The sequence below is a fragment of the Equus przewalskii genome, chromosome 5 (assembly GCF_037783145.1).
Source record: "Equus przewalskii isolate Varuska chromosome 5, EquPr2, whole genome shotgun sequence".
Taxonomy (NCBI): domain Eukaryota; kingdom Metazoa; phylum Chordata; class Mammalia; order Perissodactyla; family Equidae; genus Equus; species Equus przewalskii.
This window is the reverse complement of record NC_091835.1, coordinates 18,583,367-18,601,266: the sequence shown is the minus strand read 5'-3', so window position 1 is coordinate 18,601,266 and position 17,900 is coordinate 18,583,367. Positions and strand designations below refer to the sequence as shown.

Sequence of the window (17,900 nt, the reverse complement as noted above, 5' to 3'; positions counted from 1 at the left end):
GAACAAAATGTGCAATCCGGAGTCACAGCAGCTACTGCATGGTTAGGAGTCACAGGAGGAAGGAAGACTCCTTCTCCAAGCACTGATGGATGCCGGGCAGGCACCGTCCTGGGCACGGGCTGGGCGTGGGGTGGAGCATAAACCCCTGCCCCCATGGAGCTCACATTCGAGGGGAGGAAGGAGATAATAAAAAAGAAACAAACGCCAAGGAGGAGATGAAGCAGGGAAAGGAAGGGGAGATGGGAGAGTCTTGACACGTTAGACTGGACGCCAGGGAGGGTGCAGCTGGCAGAGTAACAGTCCCCAGTTACGTCCACTTCCCACTCCTTGGAACCTCATGTGACAAAGGGGAATTAAGGCTGCTGATGGAAGTGGGGTTGCGAACCTGCTGACTTTCAGATTGGGAGACTATCCTAGATGACCAGGGTGCGCCACGGTAATCACGAAGGTCCTTACTGGTGGGAGAGAGAGGCAGAAGAAGAGACTCAGAGAAATCGGTGTGACTGTGGGGGAAAGGCACAGAGATGCAAGGCTTCCAAGGTGGAGGAAGGGGCCACGAGCTAAAGAGGGCAGGTGGCCGCTAGAAGCCAGACAAGACAGAAAGGAGACTCCCCCTAGAACTCCAGAAAGCAACATGTCTGTGGACATCTTGATTCCAGCGCAGTGAAGTCTGCGTTGGCTTCTAACCTACAGAACTGTAAGATGATAGATTTGTGTTCCGGTCACTCAATTTGTGGCACTTTCTTACAGCAAGAATAGGAAACGAATTTTCAATGGGGTGGCCAGGGAAGGCCTTGCTGAGAGGGTGACATTAAACTCCCAAACAATCCTTTGAGAGACAGGCATTACTACCCCATTTTTCAGATGTAGAAACTGAGGCTCCGAGTCCATGACCTTTCCCAAGGTCATACACACAACAAGCAGTAGCGAGGCCAAGATTTGAGCCCAGTGGCATCTTACAGCCAACCCTCTCCCAGACATGCTCAGGATCCCAGCCCTATGGACCAGCATGACAGAGACGTGCTGGCCATGTCTTGGGGCCAGCTCCCTCCTTTCCTCCAGGGCCTGCAGCCACTGCAGCTTCATGCTGTTAGAGAGTGGGATCCTGACTCTGTGACCTCCCATGCTGCGCAGCTGCGGTTGGGGATGTCATTCCCCCGCTCAGCCCTTTCTCTCTGGCTGTCAGTGAGCTGCTGGCAGGCACAACTCTGGCTCCCACCTCGACTTCTGGGACCCTTGCTATCTATGTGCCCATTTTCCTGACTACAACTCTGAAGACCGGAGTCCCAGGCAGTAGCCCTTACTGTCAGCAGTGAATGACCTAATGGAAGCATCAGCCCAGCTCCCAGCGTGCAGCGGATGCTCTGCAAACGGCAGGTCTGGCTTCCCTTCCCTAAGTGGGCGCCTCAGTCTGTGGGCTTCACACAGTCAGCCCACAGCAAGCAGACAGACATCGTGCTAGGCAAGTGAGGGTCCCCCGGCCAGGCCACGGAGCTACTGACAGGCTGCAAGGCTTCCCAGTGCACAGGTATGAGTGAGTGAGTGTGTGTGTGTGTGTGTGTGTGTGGCACAGGATCCAGTGAGGAGGGCGGTGGGGGAGGTGGGGTGCGCCCAGGGGCTGCATTCTTTGGTAGGGCCCAGACCCTCAGTCTTGCTCTGCTGCTCTCTAGCTGGTGACAGAATGCGGGAAAGTCTGCTGACATTTTGGGAGCCTCAGTTTCCCTACCTGTAAAACATCTATAGGACAGCTCTGAAGATTCAGTGAGGTCGTGCCTGGGGCCCAGCCGTGGTAAGCGCCCTACAAATAGGGGTTTCAGCTCTGGGGAGTGCGACTTGGGAAGAAACTGTGGCATTTATTTGATTCATTTCTCTATTTCCATATGCCTCCCTGCCTTTTTTACACTGAGAATATATTATCTGAATAATTAGAAAAATAAAACTTAAACATGTAAAACGTTTCCAAATTCAGATTCGGGAAAAGACTGGCATAAACACTGCCCATCTTAGGCAGGAAAGTCCTTCACACCAGGAGAGCCTTAGGCCTAGGGCATTTTTTTTTTAACTTTAAAATAATTTTCTCTCTAAAAAGAAATTTTATTTTTTTACATCACTCACAAATATTTTCCCCCTGAACGTTTTCCATGTCACGCCTTGTGCACGCATGCACGTTTTGATGTGGCTGCAGTCATACATTCTCTTCTGTGTTGCCCTGTCTTTATGAGCCTTCTCTGTTCTCTCTCCACGTGTCTGAGTGGCCTCCGTCATTACTGTTTATATTGCTTGGGGACAATTCTAGCTGACTGATATACGGTCATCTCTTACATCTTTCCCTAATGTTTTGTTTTTCCATCATTCAGTGATAACGCACACGTGGGCTAAGAACTATGCCAGGAACCAGGGGTCAGAGGTCAACTAGACCAAATTCCTGTGCTTGCGGAGCTCACAGATAAGGGGCCTGTCAGACCAGGGGACCGAGATCGTCAAAGAATGAGATGAATCTCATTGCGATGCTTTTCTTACAGATATAAAGGAGCTTTCTATCGGGTCTAGGGAGCGGGTTTTCTTTTAACTCCATTTAGGTCAAACGACTTCTTTTTCCTATCTTGCTATTCTTATTTTCATATTTTTATCGTTATAGAAGTTCATTATTTTTAAGTGGCGGTAAAATGCACACAACATAAAAGTTACCATCTTGACCGTTTTTAAACGTAGCCCTACTACATTTTAAGAAGGAGCAACTGAGAGAAACTAGTGAAAACAACTCAGGCGAACACTGGCAGCTCTTCCTGGCAGGGGCAATGGCAGAGGGCAGGCCTTGGGTCCCCTGGGGGTGTCCCATCACACAGCCGTGGGAAGGGGGGCCTGATTTGGAGGGGCTAGTTGTGCAGGTCCAGGACGGTCAGCTGGTTTCACCATACGGGGCCTCAAAGCCAACAGGCAGCAAGGTCAAGCTGCAGGGTCAGGGGGCAGCTGAGGCGAGTCGGCAAGAAGCGAAGAGAGAGAAAGTTCTGGACAGCAGGGCTAGGAATCCATAATATCCAACCCCAGGGCAACCAGAAAAGGGCCCCACTCTTGGGAGAGCAATTTGACAATGTGTATGAAAACCCTTACGGGTGGGTTAATTTTATGTGTCAACTTTGCTGGGCCATGGTGCCCAGGTATTTGGTCAAACATTGTTCTGGATATTTCTGTGCAGGTGTTTTCTGGATGAGATTTACACTTAAATAGTTGGACTCTGAGTAAAGCAGATTGCCCTCCATAATGTGGGTGGGCCTCATCCAATCAGTTGAAGGCCCGAATAGTAAAGACTGACCTTCTCCTGAGCCGGAAGGAATTGTGCCCACAGAATACCTTTGGATTCGAATGGCAACTCTTCCCTGAGTCTCCAGCCTGCTGGGCCACCTGCAGATTTTGGACTTGCCAAGCCTCTACAATTATGTGAGTTAATTCCTTAAAATAAATCTCTCTCTATATATACACATCCTGTTGCTTCTGTTTCTCTGGAGAACCCTGACTAATACACCTTAAGAGCCAGCCTCCTTTCTGCCCCAGGACATGCCCTTTGTTTGGCCAGGGTAGTGTTGTGGCGGAAGACCATTCTCAGACGGGCCCGCTCTGGCTGGCTCCTCCCTCTGGCATTGGAGAAAGTGGCCCTTGGCAGAGCACCAGGGAGCCACCCCTTGGCTTGGCAGAGCCTACCCCCAGGAAGTTCTCCAAACTGCCTTGGGGGCTGCTGCAGGAGGCGGCTGTGTTGACTGAGGATGCTGGTCACCGTCCTTGAACTCCACAGGGATGACGACATCAGGACCTTCTGGGAAGGACAACATGGGAGGCAGGCTGGACGGCTGTCAGTAAGGGTCAGCTTGGCCCCTGAGTGGCCTCAGGGCCGCCATTTCCCCAGAATGGCGAGCTCAGCAGCATGGGCAGCCAGGAACCAGAGCTGGGAAATGGGGATGCTCTGGCAGGAGAAGAGGCAAGACTGGGGCAGAGGAGTAAAAGACACCGACGGGAAGTTCAGGATGGCGGTCACCTTTGACTCAGAAAAAAGTATTGCTGCAGGAACACATGGTGACGGTCCAGGCAGATAGCAAACTTCAGCATATGCGTAAACTGCAGGAGGGGCCCTGCGAGATAGGCCATTTTTGATCTGAGAGGCCCGGCCTGCTTATATTATCTCCGCTCATCAATAGGAACATTGTGTGGGAAGCGAACAGCAATAAAAGGCTTTTGGAGATATTTAATCTCGACTTGCGTTTGGAATGCTGCTGAGTCATAATCCCGCAGTGGAGCCTTCTCCACCTTCTCCTGTGTCCTCTCAGGTCCTGGGAGCCATCGTGAGCATTACCGTGCAAGTGAAAGTGCTCAGGGGTCCCCTAAGTGGACTCTGCTCGTCACATTCCCAACTGGCTCTCGGTCATTGCTGCGGACAGTGTGTCTGGGCTACAACAAAACCCAGACAGGCTGGGACCGGGGAGACCACACACCAGATGAAGGCAGGCATGGAGACCTCATCAACAGTTCACACATGTGTGTGTTCGTGCGCACACGCGGGTGTAACCACACAGCTATGCCGTCCTAATTTCCCCAGCTTCCTTGCTGTTAGTTTGTCGTTTCTTTTAGCTGATGCGCCGTATCTGTCGTCGTGAGCTGCCACGTGGTGTCTTTTTGGGACAAATGTGAAGGGGAGAAAGCGCATGTGCAGACATCTGTAAAATCTCTTTCTTCCTTATTGTTTGAAAGTCACAATACTCGCAAAAGAGTCATTTCCTGTCTGTGGCAGGACAGGAACTTTGACAATGTTTGCTTCTAATCCCAGCCCGGGACCAGGTCGGCGTCTGTGCCAGAGTGACAGCTCCAACCCCAGGAGCCCATTTCCTCGCCTGTCCCTGGGGCCACACGGAGGGAACGTGAGCAAGCTCCCTCCCGGTCCACCTGGACTCATCTCCGCGTGGACCACGCGCCAGTGCCCACAGACGGCAGGCAGGCAAGGCCACGTGACAGTCTGGGCAGTGAGACCCACCACCCTCCGGGAGGTGACAGCTGGAAACCAAGGCCTGCACGTTCCGGGGTGCAAGTCAGCCCTCGCGGTCCGGACCGACGGATTCACGGCAGAACACCCCGGCTCTTCCCGGGATAAATACTTTTTTCTTTTTTTTTAAACAAATGGCATTTTTAAAGCCTGGTTACTAGCGTTGTTTCTCTGCTATTTAGTGCTAAGGAGTCTAAGAAGCAGATAGAAAAAAGCAAAGCTTGGCCCTGGGGGGTGGGGGGTGGGGGGGGTCACAGGCGCTGAACCTGTTGCTCCTTGGCTTCTGGGGAGGCAATTTCACAGCACGACCAGTGGCTGGAAGCACCGGCGTGAGCCAGAGCTGCAATGAGCTTTCAACCCCCTCCAAGTTGGGGCTAAGAAGGAACGCTATCGTTCAAGCTACCGTTTGTGTCAACTCTCAGCTCCAGGGGCCTTCCACGGGCTGTGAGCGGTCAAGCAGCACCCACCTGGCCGACTGTCTGTCTTCACCCTAAAGACTGAGAGAGGAGCTGGGGGAAGCTGAGGGACAAACGGCCCGCATGCAGGCCATGCCTCTCCCTTTCTCCTCCTCATAAACATCTGGAGAGGCTGCTCTGGGCCAGGTGTGGGAACGCAGGGACAAACACCCTTCACATGGCCCCTGTCTTTGAGGACAGCGGGAGAGTCCCGGACCTCATGACCACACAGTGGGCTCTGGGCCCCCGTGCGTGGGGACGCGGCTGTGTGACTGGACTTTGGGCTCAGGCGGGAGGAAGGGGTACTTAGCTGAGACCGGGAGCAGCCTGGTTAAGAGAAGGCTAAGGTGGGAAAAGAATATTCCAGGCAGGGGTCAGCCAGCCAGTGGGGTAAGAAGGGGAATGGGGCCACCGCACGCTCCCCCTTCCCATCCTCCTCTTCCTCACACAGAGCCCCGGACTTAAAATAAGAGTTGAGTTCAAGTGATCGACATTAGGGCGAGAGCACCCATGGGTTTAACCCCGAGGGGGCATTTGTGCCCAACAGAAGTTTGGAGGCCAAGTGGGTAACCCCATTTGGGGTAACAAATGGAAATGTTTCTAAGAAGAGAGCTTTTGGGGTGCCCTGCCTACTCTGAAAACAGTTATTTCTGGGGAGAGAGGACCATCCCCAGGGTGAGCCTCAGAAATGAATTGGGCATTGACAGGAAGGAAAAAGAAGTGGCTCGAGCACCAGAAGGGCAGGTGTGGCCTGGCTGCGCCAAAGGACTAGATCCTGGTCCTGTCCTGGGAGCGATGAGGCCAGGGCAGCAGGGCCCAGCCTAGGCTCTGGCCCACCCAACTGAGGTCTTTCGTTTTGAGCCCCCACTTCAGGAGGGTGCCGAGAGCTGGAGAACCCCTGAGCCGGCTGACTGCCTGTGGGCCTCGGGCATTTCCACTGCCAGAGCTCACCTTCAGCCACTCTGAGGGCGGAGGAGGCCCAGGCAGGGGAGGCCCGTCCCCAGGTCCACAGCTGGTCGGGGGTTGGGCTGAAGGAGACCAGATTCTGGGCCCCCGGGCTCCCCACCCCAGCCCGCCCCAGCCTCTGGCTCACCCAGCCATCTTTTATACCCTCTGCCGGGTAGAGATTTGCCAGGTCCCAGGCCAGGTCCCAAAGTGCTGCTGGCTCAACCGCACACAGCGCTGCGGCCCCAGGTAGCTCTGACCCCGCCCTTGACCCCATGCCCAGCTCCAGGCTCTGCCAACAGCAGTGGTGGCAAAGGAAGATGCAGGGGTGCTGCCCGCTGCTAAGGGGAATGGGCTTCAGCACTCTTCCCCCTCCTGTCTCCCCTCCCCCTTATCTCCGACTTTCTCCCTCCAGGGGGGGCCGGGTCTGCCAGGCCTTCTGCCTGTTCTCAGTGGCTGTGGCAGCTCCAGGTGTTCCTGTGTCCTCTAGACTCGGCAGGAATTCCTGTTTCTGTGGGGTTTCCATCAGGGGGAGCCTGCAGGAAGGGCAGTAGGGCAGCGCCATCGGGCTGGTTTCTCCGACCCCTAGATCCTGTGAGGGGGAAACATCTGCTGGGGGTGGGGGGGCTTCAGGCCTCGGGGGCCTGGAACTCGGCCCTCCCACCGTCTTACTCAGCCGCCTAAGGCCCTGCGGCTGAAGGACAGCGGTCAGTGGGCCTGCTCGCTGCAGATGCGTTAACGGAACTACTTCCCTGTTCTACAGAAAAGTGGCGCACAGGAGGCCTGACCAGTCACCATGGCAAAACTCCTCCAATCCAGAGACGGCAGGGGTGCAGGCTGGTCAAAATGGCTCCGCCCAACGCCTCAGTGCAGGAGGAAGTGGGGGCGCAGCTGGGGTGCCTGGCGGCCAGGAGACAGCTGGAGACCAGGGCCAGGCCCTCTCCCTGAGCAGCTTTCCCCAGATCTGAAAGAAGGGCCCTGTGAGATCATCGGAAGGCCCTTTCTAGGTTCTAAAGAACCCTGAGTGACCCATCAAGGGCCAGTCGCTCTCATTTGGTGCAGAGGAAGAGAAAACACCTTTTCTTCTCCTTGGGGGTCCCGTTTCTGTTTTAGAAAGCTGGAATCTGAACCAGAACGTTTTACTAAACTTGTTCTCCATCTTTCTCCCCTCCATCCCACCTTCTCCGCAAGCAAATTGCTAAGATAGGACACTGACCTCAAGTTACCCCGAATCACACATCCCCCTCAAACATGTCCACCTAGCAGCTCTTAAAACTAGTCCCTTGGGCATATTTATGAGTTTCCTCTTCTTCCAGTGTGACAACTGGTAATTCCCAAGTAGCAGGTCCCTCCCCTCGGGCTCTGTGGTCATCAGCAGCGGTGGCCACCCTCTCCTGGGTATCTTGGCATCGTGCTTCAGACCCCAACAAAATGCGCCTTTGCCTCCATCATCAGAGGCTGGGCCTCAGAGCAGCATTCCCAGGACACCTCCCGTTCCTACCTGGTGGTCTCTCCACTGCCCAGGGCCCGGGGCACCTCCCTTGGCTGGCTGGGGGCCCCCGAGGCGGGCAGGCGAGGCTCTCCGTGACGTCCTGCTGGCAACCACGCTCCTGGCTTGGCGTCCACAGCGGCTGGGGAGGAGGAGAGAGAGCTCAGTCAACTTCTGCTCTGGAACCTCGTTGAAGATGCTCTTACTGGGCTGGGCCGCAAAGCCAAGAAAAGCACGCACCCCCGGCCAGTCCCTGACAGCTCCCCAGAGCCCACGGAGGAGGACTTGTTTCCCTGTGCAGCCTGAGAACTTTCCCGGCAGCCACTAGATGGATTTACAACCGGGGGGCGCAGTGGGCACGCTCTGGCTGGAAAACACACAGCACAGGGAGGTGCAGACCATCGGCCCTGTTGACTCCCTTGGCCCCCCTCTGCCTCTCAGGGAAAAGCCAACAAAGCTTGGAACTGTCTCTCTAGACCGCCGCTTGGCACCTCTGCAGAGGATCACAGAGGCACATGGAAAAATTATTTGTTGTTTATCTGAAATTCAAATTCAAACTGGGCGTCTTGTATTTTTATTTGCCAAATCCAGCAAACCAGACGTGGGGCTCTCTTCACCCTGGGCTGCTCCTTCAGGCCTGAATCCCTCAGTCCACCCAGGGGGTAGGATCTGCCCTAATCCCCAGCTAGCAGCGCTGCAGCTGATGGCACGGCCGAGGACCGGGCCGCCTGGGTCATCCCGCAGACCTCCACAGGGAAGCGACGGGAGGCACTGCCGAGGAGCTCTCCCGAGGGCCTGGGAACGGGCCTGTTCTGTATTTCAAGCGACACGGACCCCTTCTACTCCAGCCCCACTCCGTTTCTCTTCTCCTTCTACAGCCAAAGGGGCGCATGTCACTGTCGGAGCAATACTGTGACCGAGTCTCGACTCGCTGCTTCCTTAATCCAAGCTCCTTTCTGCCCTTTCATTCAAAAAATCTCTCCAGTGCCTTTGCAACGTGGCCTCTGCTTTATCTTAAACATGAAGCATCTTCCCTGTGGGATTCCTCAAACCTACAGCAAGGGGCACAGCTTTGACTTGCAGATAACTCTCCTTGGACCCAAATGAGGAACCTGTCTCTGGTATGGAACCCGATGGGTAGCTTTATTTACAGCCCACGCTGGACAGTCTCTTCTCAGAACTGGAAGGGGAAGTAGGATTTTGGCCTTCTCTGATCCTTTCTTCAATGGACAACTGGCCAGCTTGCCTGTGTTCTCTGCTCAGTGGGCTTATGAGGTGGCTCAGGAGACCAAACTTAGGTGTGTGAAATAACAACTGAGTGGAACCGCACCCAAGTGCCAGGCTACACACAGAGGAAATCCTGTTACAGTTAACGGGGCTACAGAGATGGCGCCCAGCGGGAGGCAGGCAGTCCTCCAGGACCAGGAGCTTCCCTGGGCAGGTGGGGGTGGGGTGATGGGGGCGGAAAGCCCCCTGGCAGGAGGCAGGAGGAACCAAGCTGAGCTCTCCTGAGACCCTGTGAGGTCATCTCGGTTTGGTCTCCATAGAACAGATATGCCTCCCCCCTCTCCCTCCCCCTCCACACCGCAGGCGTTCAGAGGTCCCCCCACAGAAAAACAGACTCCCTGGAAGAGCTGGGGCTGGGGGCAGAAGGGCAGCTTTGCGGATGCACCTGAGGCTGCTTGGGACAAAGCAGTTTTCCCCCCGGTTAATCCATTTCAGACAGGGCTGGGCATTTTAACTCTAGAATCTACGACAAGGCATGTAATTTTGATATCCAAGATAGTCTTGGTTGATGGGGAAATGAGAATAACTTTCCTCAGGCCAATGTCTTGCAAAATTCTAGGTCACATTCCTGGCTTTTTCCCTTGGGAGCTATTTCCTCTTGGTTCTGCGGGGCTGAGTCCTTCGCCTAAAAAGAATGCACTTTGTGGCCCTGCGTTCAACCGATCAAGCAGTTTGAGGATCGCACAGGTTCCTCATCATGAGTTCTACCTTCAGTGTTAACTGAATGCATGGGTGTGAAGGAGCTTGCGTTTTTTTTTTGAGGAAGATTAGCCCTGAGCTAACATCTGCCACCAATGCTCCTCTTTTTTGCCGAGGAAGACTGGCCCTGAGGTAACATCCGTGCCTATCTTCCTCTACTTTCTATGTGGGACGCCTGCCACAGCATGGCTTGATAAGTGATGCATAGGTCCATGCCCGGGATCCGAACCGGCGAACCCTGGGCTGCTGAAGCAGAACGTGTGAACTTAACTGCTGTGCCACCGGGCCAGGCCCCGTGAAGGAGGTTTCTGAACGAAGCTAATGTGTAGGCTGTGCTGGGGGGTTCCCACTGGGTCTCGAGGTGGGGCATTAATTCCCAGCATAAGTGAAGGCCAGGAGGCCAGACTCAGCAGCAAGTCATGTGTGAGGGGACCTGTGGGGAGTAGCTAGGCGAGGCCACATGGGGATGGGGGAAGAGCACAGAAGTGGGAGAAAGAGCTGGAGAAATAGGGCTGTATGATGGGGGTTCTCGACAGGGAAGGAATGAAACAGAAGACAATGAGGATGGCCGCCTCTCCTTGCTCATTGACCGTGGCTGAGCCCAGTTGCAGCCTCAGAACCAGTCTCCACACAGCATTCCAAGGACGTAAGCTGAAGCCCGTTTGCCACCCATCCTCACGTGGAGGCTGGGTGAGAGGAAGAAGAGATGGCGGCGGCGAGACCAGCTGGGGGAGCTGACATTGGTCCAGGGACATTGGTCCTGGGGTGGCTGCAGCATGGCTAGCCTGAAAGAGGGTAGAAGGAAGAACAGAATCCAGACCAGAAATGGAATCCACGCTCACCAGATGACCTCGGGAAAGCCGTGAACCCGGAGACTTGGCTTCTCCAAGGGGAGAATTTCTGTCCAGTGAAAGGATTTTAAAGGAGAACCAAAGGTGCTGACCTGAGGCTCAGAGCATGCCTGGCAGGGCAGGGAGGAGAGGTGAATATGCCTGGTCGCTGGTGGGCGGGGGGGGGGGGGGGGCGGGGGGGGGTGAAGACCGGTGGCTAATGGAATCTTCGGTGGCGGGAGGGGAGTGGATGGGCAGGGTGGGAGGCCTGGGTCCCAGCTAGGCCTGAGCAAGCAGGAGCAAGCAGGAGGGTGGGACACGCAGAATGTGGTCTCAGTGTTCAGAGCAGGCCAACGGGGCCAGGAGGATGCTACTGCCCCCCAGGAGAGGCCCTGGGAGCTGCTGGTGACCGCCGGGGCTGAGTCTCCTGGGGGGCGCCCGCTGTTTTCACGCAAGGATCCAGAATTTGCCAGCACCTGACTTTGTCAGGGATCAACTGTCCTCGAAAACAGCAATAACGTCAACATCTTCAGCAACACCAGCAGCTGCCACTCAGCCACCTCTACACACGACCACCTCAAATGTCACCACCCCACAGATAAAAGCACGATAAATCCTTCCAAGAGACAGGACCATATTTGCAACCAGTGCAGGAGAGAGGGCCACCCTGGTGGCCATTTTGGTAAATAAGGATGTTCCTGATAAATAAGCCACGAAATCCAACTGTGGGGCCTCTATGGAAGTTCAGGCCGACAGAACCCCAAATCCTTTTTAACTCGATGGCATTAGGTCAAATCGGTAAAAATTGTTAGTCCGCCTAAAATCTCCTTTCTGGCAACAGAAATCTCTGGATAAATTATGGAGGTAATCACCTTTTAGGAAAGGCATAGAAAAGTTTACAGCTCTAATGAAACACATGTAAAAGAACAGATGATCAAAGCTGGCAAAACCTCTAAACCTGCACATCGAGAGACCCTCCCCCAGAGTCCCAAACGACCCGGTTTTCTCTGTAACTGGCTACCGCTCCCAACGGGGGGCCTGGGAGCGTCTGAACCCAATTGTGAGCAGATTGTGAAACGTTCTCAGATGTTTCTCATACTGGAATCTGACCTGTTCCTCTGTTGTTTTTCCTATTTGAATGGAGATTCCAGTTTTATCTGGCCTGCTCATATCCTTTTAATTTCCTCTTGAAAATTAAAAAAAAAAAAAAAAACTTTGTACATTTCTGATTCAAAGCATATATATTTTTTCTGGCAGATAAAAAATAGTTTTATCCCCTATCAGCCTCTGGCGAACTCAACTAGATGCTTCCAAACGAGTTTGGATCCCAGGGTGGTTTTTGCTCCCAGTGGCACATTTCTGATTCCACCCAGCCTTCTAACGTGTGGCTGGATCGCCTCGGCACAAGAGTTTGAGGTAAGGAAAGTCTTGGTCACAGACCTACATCGTTCTGAGATTCCTACTCTGAAATTTCACATTAACTATGGCTTTCCCCAATTCAGAAATCTTGCCCAAACAGCTTGCAGACATGAGCAGTGGACCCAGTGTGCTGAGAAGGAAAAGCCCATGGTCAGGTCTGGCTGTGTGACCTCAGGCCCGGGGGCCTCTCTGTCGCGGGGCTGTGGCTGAGATGGGGACTTCCCAGGAACAAGTATGAGGCCCAGGCCATCCTGGATCTGTAACTGCTGCTGCTTCATTAGATTCTAGACACCCCAGTCCCAGAGCTGACCCCACATGCCACCAGTGTCCTCAGGTGAAGAGAAAGCACGAGGCTCAGATGCGCCAGGCTCACCCCCCTCGTCGACTGGGAGGTAGGCGTCCAGCAGGGATGGAAGGCAGCCGTTTCTGGTGTGCCGGGCCATCTGGGGAGAAATGGGATGGTCTTCCAGGCTGGAGGAAAAATTAAAAAACAGCAATAAATACAGATAGCCAGGAGGTATTTCACTGCTGTGTAGCATCCCAAACAAATACAGGAAGTACCTGAAATTCTTTTTTAAACCAATATTAGCAGATATTAAGGGTATGATATTAAGGGTAATACCCTTTTTTAAGGATATTCGCAGAAACCACGAAGCACCCTCACCTCGCTCCTGTCAGGTCTTGTAAATTTACGGGGATACATGGCTCACTTCTATCTTTTGGTATTGGGTGACATGGGAGCATATCTCAACCAAACAATTTAAGGCACTTATCTTCTGGTTTTTCCTCCAAGGGTGAAGCAGATTAGAGAAGGGATGAAGCCACTCAGAGAAGACATGGCATGTCATGCCAGCTCTGCCAACAAGAGTTAGGCGGGAAGAGGACTGGGAAAGAGCGCGGGCTCTGTGACTCTGCCAAAATGGTGCATGCCCTGCCTCACGTCGGCGCCCGGCTCAGCGGAGACGGCCAGCAGAGGCCTTGGCCCAGTTGTGAGAGACAGGGGCTGGGCGAGCACATCAGGGAGAGACAGATGGATGCGGGAAGGCTCCTCAGTCAGTTTCTAGGACAGATCCTGAGGAAAGCTCTCCAGTTGTGTGCACGGCAGCACAGCAGTCATGCCCCTTCAACAAGGGGACACTAGCCACCTGCTCCAGCGAGGGCTTGGTGGGGGACACACCATGGCAAGCATGTGTCTGCCCTTCCTAGGGTTGGGATCTACAAAATGCTTGTTCTTGAATGTCAGTTCCAGCAGCAAAGACAAGCAGACACTTACCCCCCCTTGAGGGGGCAGGAAAGGCTGTTTGTGTGTGGCACTCAGTCAGTCCAGAACTCTGAGCTGAGGCTTGCCTGGGGCCAAAAGAGGGAAAGTGTTCCCGCAGAGGTAACATCATGAGCAAGTGAAGAGGCAAAAAATGTCGATACTTATGTTGCGTTGTTACAGAAAGATTTAAGGCACAACACAAAGTGCAGGCTGGCGGGCACAGGGTGTCCTGGAAGCTTCAAGGGCTGAAGTTGGAGGGTGAGTGTCAACTGAGACGGACCCTGTCTCCCAGGGTTTGCTTTGATCCCTAAGGGAACAGGTGTCACAGAAATGACATTCTATGAAGATGTGCTAGAAAGCTCCTTCTGTCTGCGGTCCTGGAGGGTGGACGGGGGCAGGCAGAACTGGCAGGAGGCTCTCCTGGGGCTGGGGGAGAAAGACGGCTTAGGAAGGCAGAGAGGAGGGCCCGAGCTAGGAGGGCAGGTGGGAGAGAGAGGGCTGGCGGCCCACGGGATGGGATTCTGGCTCGGGGGGTGGGGGTATTAACCATTCCCTGAAGCAAGGGCTCAGAAGACGGTGGCGCTGAATTGGGGGTGCTGTGGGGACACGTGCAGCGCTTGGGGTCAAATCTGGGCTGGAGTTAGAGATTTGGCTGTCAGCAGTGTGTGATGGAAACCAGAGAACAAGCAGGATGGCTCAGGGACCTTAAAGGGGACCTGCAGAGCATGGCATTTTAGGAAGAGTCAGGGTGAGCGCTGGGGGACCAGCCCATAGTGGCGGCAGGACGTGGAGGTGGGAGAGCTACCAGGGGGAGGATGCTCGGTAGCGGCAACCGTGGGAGATGTTGAGTGTCCTCCAGGGTGGGAAGCTGGGAGGTCACCTGTGGCAGTGGTAGCAAGAACTTGCTGAAGTCGCCACCAGGCCACTTGGGCTGTGGAGGGAGAGGAGGATGGGGCAGGGAAGCAGCCAGAGAGGGCCGGAGGGTGAGGGAGGCCGGGAGACATGGGAGCCTGTTCAAAGGCTCCCGGAAACAAGGCAGTAGAGGGGGAGGTTGAAGGTGGAGGAAAAGAGGCCTTAAATGATGGAGCAAAGTTTGGATGGGAGGAGCGGATCTAGAACCACAGCAGGGTGAGGCTGGGGTAGAGGGGAGCTGGGAGAGGAGGCAGGGGTCTGATGCTGGGGTGAGGGAGGGTCCTGCATTGCACAGGGGGCACTGCATTAGCTTTTGTTTTCAATCTTTCTTCATTTTTTGGTGAGGAAGATTGCCTCTGAGCTAACATCTGTTGCCAATCTTCCTCTTTTTGCTTGAGGAAGATTATTGCTGAGCTAATATCTGTGCCAGTCTTCCTCCATTTTATGTGTCACCGCCACAGCGTGACTTGACCAGCGGTGCCAGGTCTGCACCTGGGATCTGAACCTGTGAACCCCGGGCCGCAGAAGCAGAGCACATGAACTTTAACTACCATGCCACCGGGCTGGCCCCATTAATCTTTCTTCTCATTACAAAACCGGTAAGTGTTTATCATGAAAAATTAGGAAAATATATAGAATATATAGGATGTTCTGCCCTTCCAGTACCTAGGCACACCCACTGTTAACAGTTGATATTGTTTCACTCTTTTTTTAAATGCAAATATGTACTTTAAAAAACCTCCACACTGGGGATCACTGTAAGAGATCAGTGGGTGAGATCCACACAATTTTATAATTTGCTCTTTCACTTACAATATATTGTGAAGCTCTTCCTATGCGTGAAATATTCTTCTAAAACATCATTTTCAATACTGTTTTGTGTGGATATATAATTTATGTAACCAGTCTCCTACTTTGGGCATTTAGATTGTTTCTCATTTTATAAATAATACTGCAATAAATACCCCTGTATATATATCTGCGAATATCTGATTACTTCTCAGTATAAAATCCTAGAAGTGGGATTACTGACTCTAAAAGAACTGCTGTCTCGAATGTGTGTAATACATATTGTCCGAGTCCCCAAGATCACTGGGACCCTTGATTTATCTATACTCCCGGCAACCCTTGGTTACCAGAGGGGCAGGTTGTGCATGGAGAGTCATATAAACTTTGCAAAGATCCTGACCGTTAACCTTCCGCCGCCCAGGTGGAGTACCCCTGTCCTCCGCCACCACCCACAGTGCCACAGCACATCGACTGCCTCTCTCCTCTACTAGGTGGCTTGCTCTGTAGCTTCTGGGGGCAGGAATCACATCTCATTTATTTTTGCATCCCTTGCACTTAGCACACCGTCTGGTACACAGAAGTGATATAAACGTTTGTTGAATTGGCTCAACGGAGGGAGCTGGTGGTGGCGCCACTGCTTTATTACAGTGGGAGGGCCGGCAGTTTCAGGAAAATGGGGTGCTCTCGTTCTCTGCAGTGACCACTTCCACAAATCAGGGGACAGCACATGTGCTCCCCAGGCTTGGAAAAATGTCCTCTTCCTTCTAGAACATCTGACTCAAGAATTAACTGTGCCCATAGGTTAGATCTTGTATTTATTAGATTCCTTTTATCTATTTTTCTGATTAAAATATCCTTATGTCATTGTTGCCTCTCTCTGAAGCCAGGGTTTTAATAACTTTAAAAGATAATTTTAAAATAATTTTTTAAAATGATGATTCGGTGTCTTCTTTCCCATGTCAAGCAAGATGAATTTTATTAGTTACTATTTCCATTCACAAAGGTATTACATAAACTGAATTTACTAGTAGTTGACACTTGGCTATATTCTGGATCAAAAAACAAACACAAAACCCCTCAGATATAAAAGACATTTCAGAGATAATCAGGGGACAGTGATATACTATATAATATTATTAAATCACTGCTAACTTTCTTAGGTGTAATAACGTGGTTAAGTACAGGATGCTCTTAGCCTTAGATGTGTGCTAGAAGTCTGCAACCTTCTTTCAAAGCAAAAAAACGTCTATGTGTTATAAATGATACGCATACAGAAGAGAGAGAGCGAGGGCATGAAGGTGGCAAAACGTTAACAGAAGCTCTACATTGTAACATTCTTCCAACTCTTCTGTAGGAAGAAAATACTGGTTGTAGGTTGTAGAGAAAAAGGCATGATATTAGTTTGTATACCAGTAATTAAAAACCTAGAAACATGAAGCATGTGATGACTAATCTCGAAATAAAATCAAACAGCTCTCAGAGCACTGATCCGTGGCGTGGGCCTTGAAATATCACAGGTCAAGTCTCAGACGGGCAACAGACCTCGGCCAGATCCGGGCGTGGGGCTTCGGCGTCCCTACCTCGGCGCACAGAGCTCCAGGAGGGCAGGCATTGCTGGGTTTTGTTTGTTGCTGTATCTCTGGCGCCTGGTTGTTCATTACAAACTACTATTGAGTAAAACTGGAAACCGCCACACTGCCCAGCGATAGAGGGTAACTCAGTAAAATATGGCATGTTCATCTGAACTATGCTATGGTCAATATTTGTTGAATGAATAAATATAGGTTTTTTGCCCGTTCTCTATAACCCCTTGTTCATACCTGTTTCTCTCCAGCATTCTCTAGACAGGAAAAGTGAGGCCACTCAGGCCACAGAAGCAGCTTCTCTGCTGCCCAGGCTGGGCCGCCTGGCCTGGGGCTCCCCCAGAGCCCATAGGGGTCAGGCCCCCAGATCCTCAGGGAGACCAGAGGCTCTGGGTACGAGACTAAAGTTTTGTTTATGTAAATGAGGCAGGAGCAAGGCTATGAAGAATGAATAAGACTTGGCAGCTAAAAATGCATATTGTTGCTTTAAAAAGTCATCTAAAAATAAGTTGATCTGGTGTCTTACACTGTGACACGCCAGTCCCCACAAAGGGCCTGCAGCTTCGCTGAGAGGCTGCAGAAAGAAACAACAGGAGTCCTTTCTGGGCAGACCCACTATTCCTTCTGGTCCTTTCCTTTCAAAGGACATTGGCCAACACTTGGCTTCTCCTGGACAAAGGCCGGAAGTGGCCCTGAAGATCCTGTGATCCAACCACTTCACCTCGTGGAGGAAGAACCCTGGGGGAAGAGGGAGACTCGAGCTCTCTCCCTCTAAAAATCGCCACAAGATCAACAGTGAAGAGAGAAATGCTTTTCGATGTGAACGTTTTATTTTGAACTTTTACATACACACATCTTACACTGCAGTTAATCAAAAGGAAGCTTACGAAAGTCACTCCCTGCCTCCTCAGCCCGGACTTACACTGGGTACCCGTTCCTGTGGCCGCCAGGGGTGACGGGCCGGCGCAGGGGCTCATCCCCGCTCCACTGCACGCCGGTCAGCCCCTTCCGCCTCGTCCTCCCCGTGTTGGTCATGATCTGGTGGAAGGAAAGAGCAAACAGGCCTGGAGAAATCATCTACTTGAGAGCTGACCTGGAGGCAGAACTGACTATATGCAATAGATTAATGTACAGTAACAAGAAGCTTTGCAAATAAACGAGGAAGGACCATGACAGATTATTCAGAGAAACAGAAACTTGGG

The 17,900-nt window shown here is 52.5% G+C and overlaps 1 protein-coding gene across 20 annotated transcripts in view; it reads right to left on the bottom strand.

Moving 5' to 3' along the window:
* The window catches only part of ARMC9 (armadillo repeat containing 9), a 134,549-nt gene that overhangs the window by 2,313 nt on the left and 114,336 nt on the right, over positions 1-17,900 (bottom strand). For 6 of the 20 annotated variants that reach the window (XM_070618533.1, XM_070618537.1, XM_070618536.1 and 3 more), the window contains 3 exons: positions 17,621-17,736; positions 12,527-12,624; positions 7,931-8,060 (listed from right to left, as the gene is read on the bottom strand). In XM_070618533.1, the coding sequence (XP_070474634.1) occupies positions 7,931-8,060; positions 12,527-12,624; positions 17,621-17,736 (344 nt within the window). Of the gene's footprint in view, positions 1-385; positions 456-2,073; positions 7,394-7,930; positions 8,061-12,526; positions 12,625-17,620; positions 17,737-17,900 lie in introns of those variants that run through there. The other 14 variants (XM_070618549.1, XM_070618552.1, XM_070618550.1 and 11 more) reach the window with 8 other exon arrangements.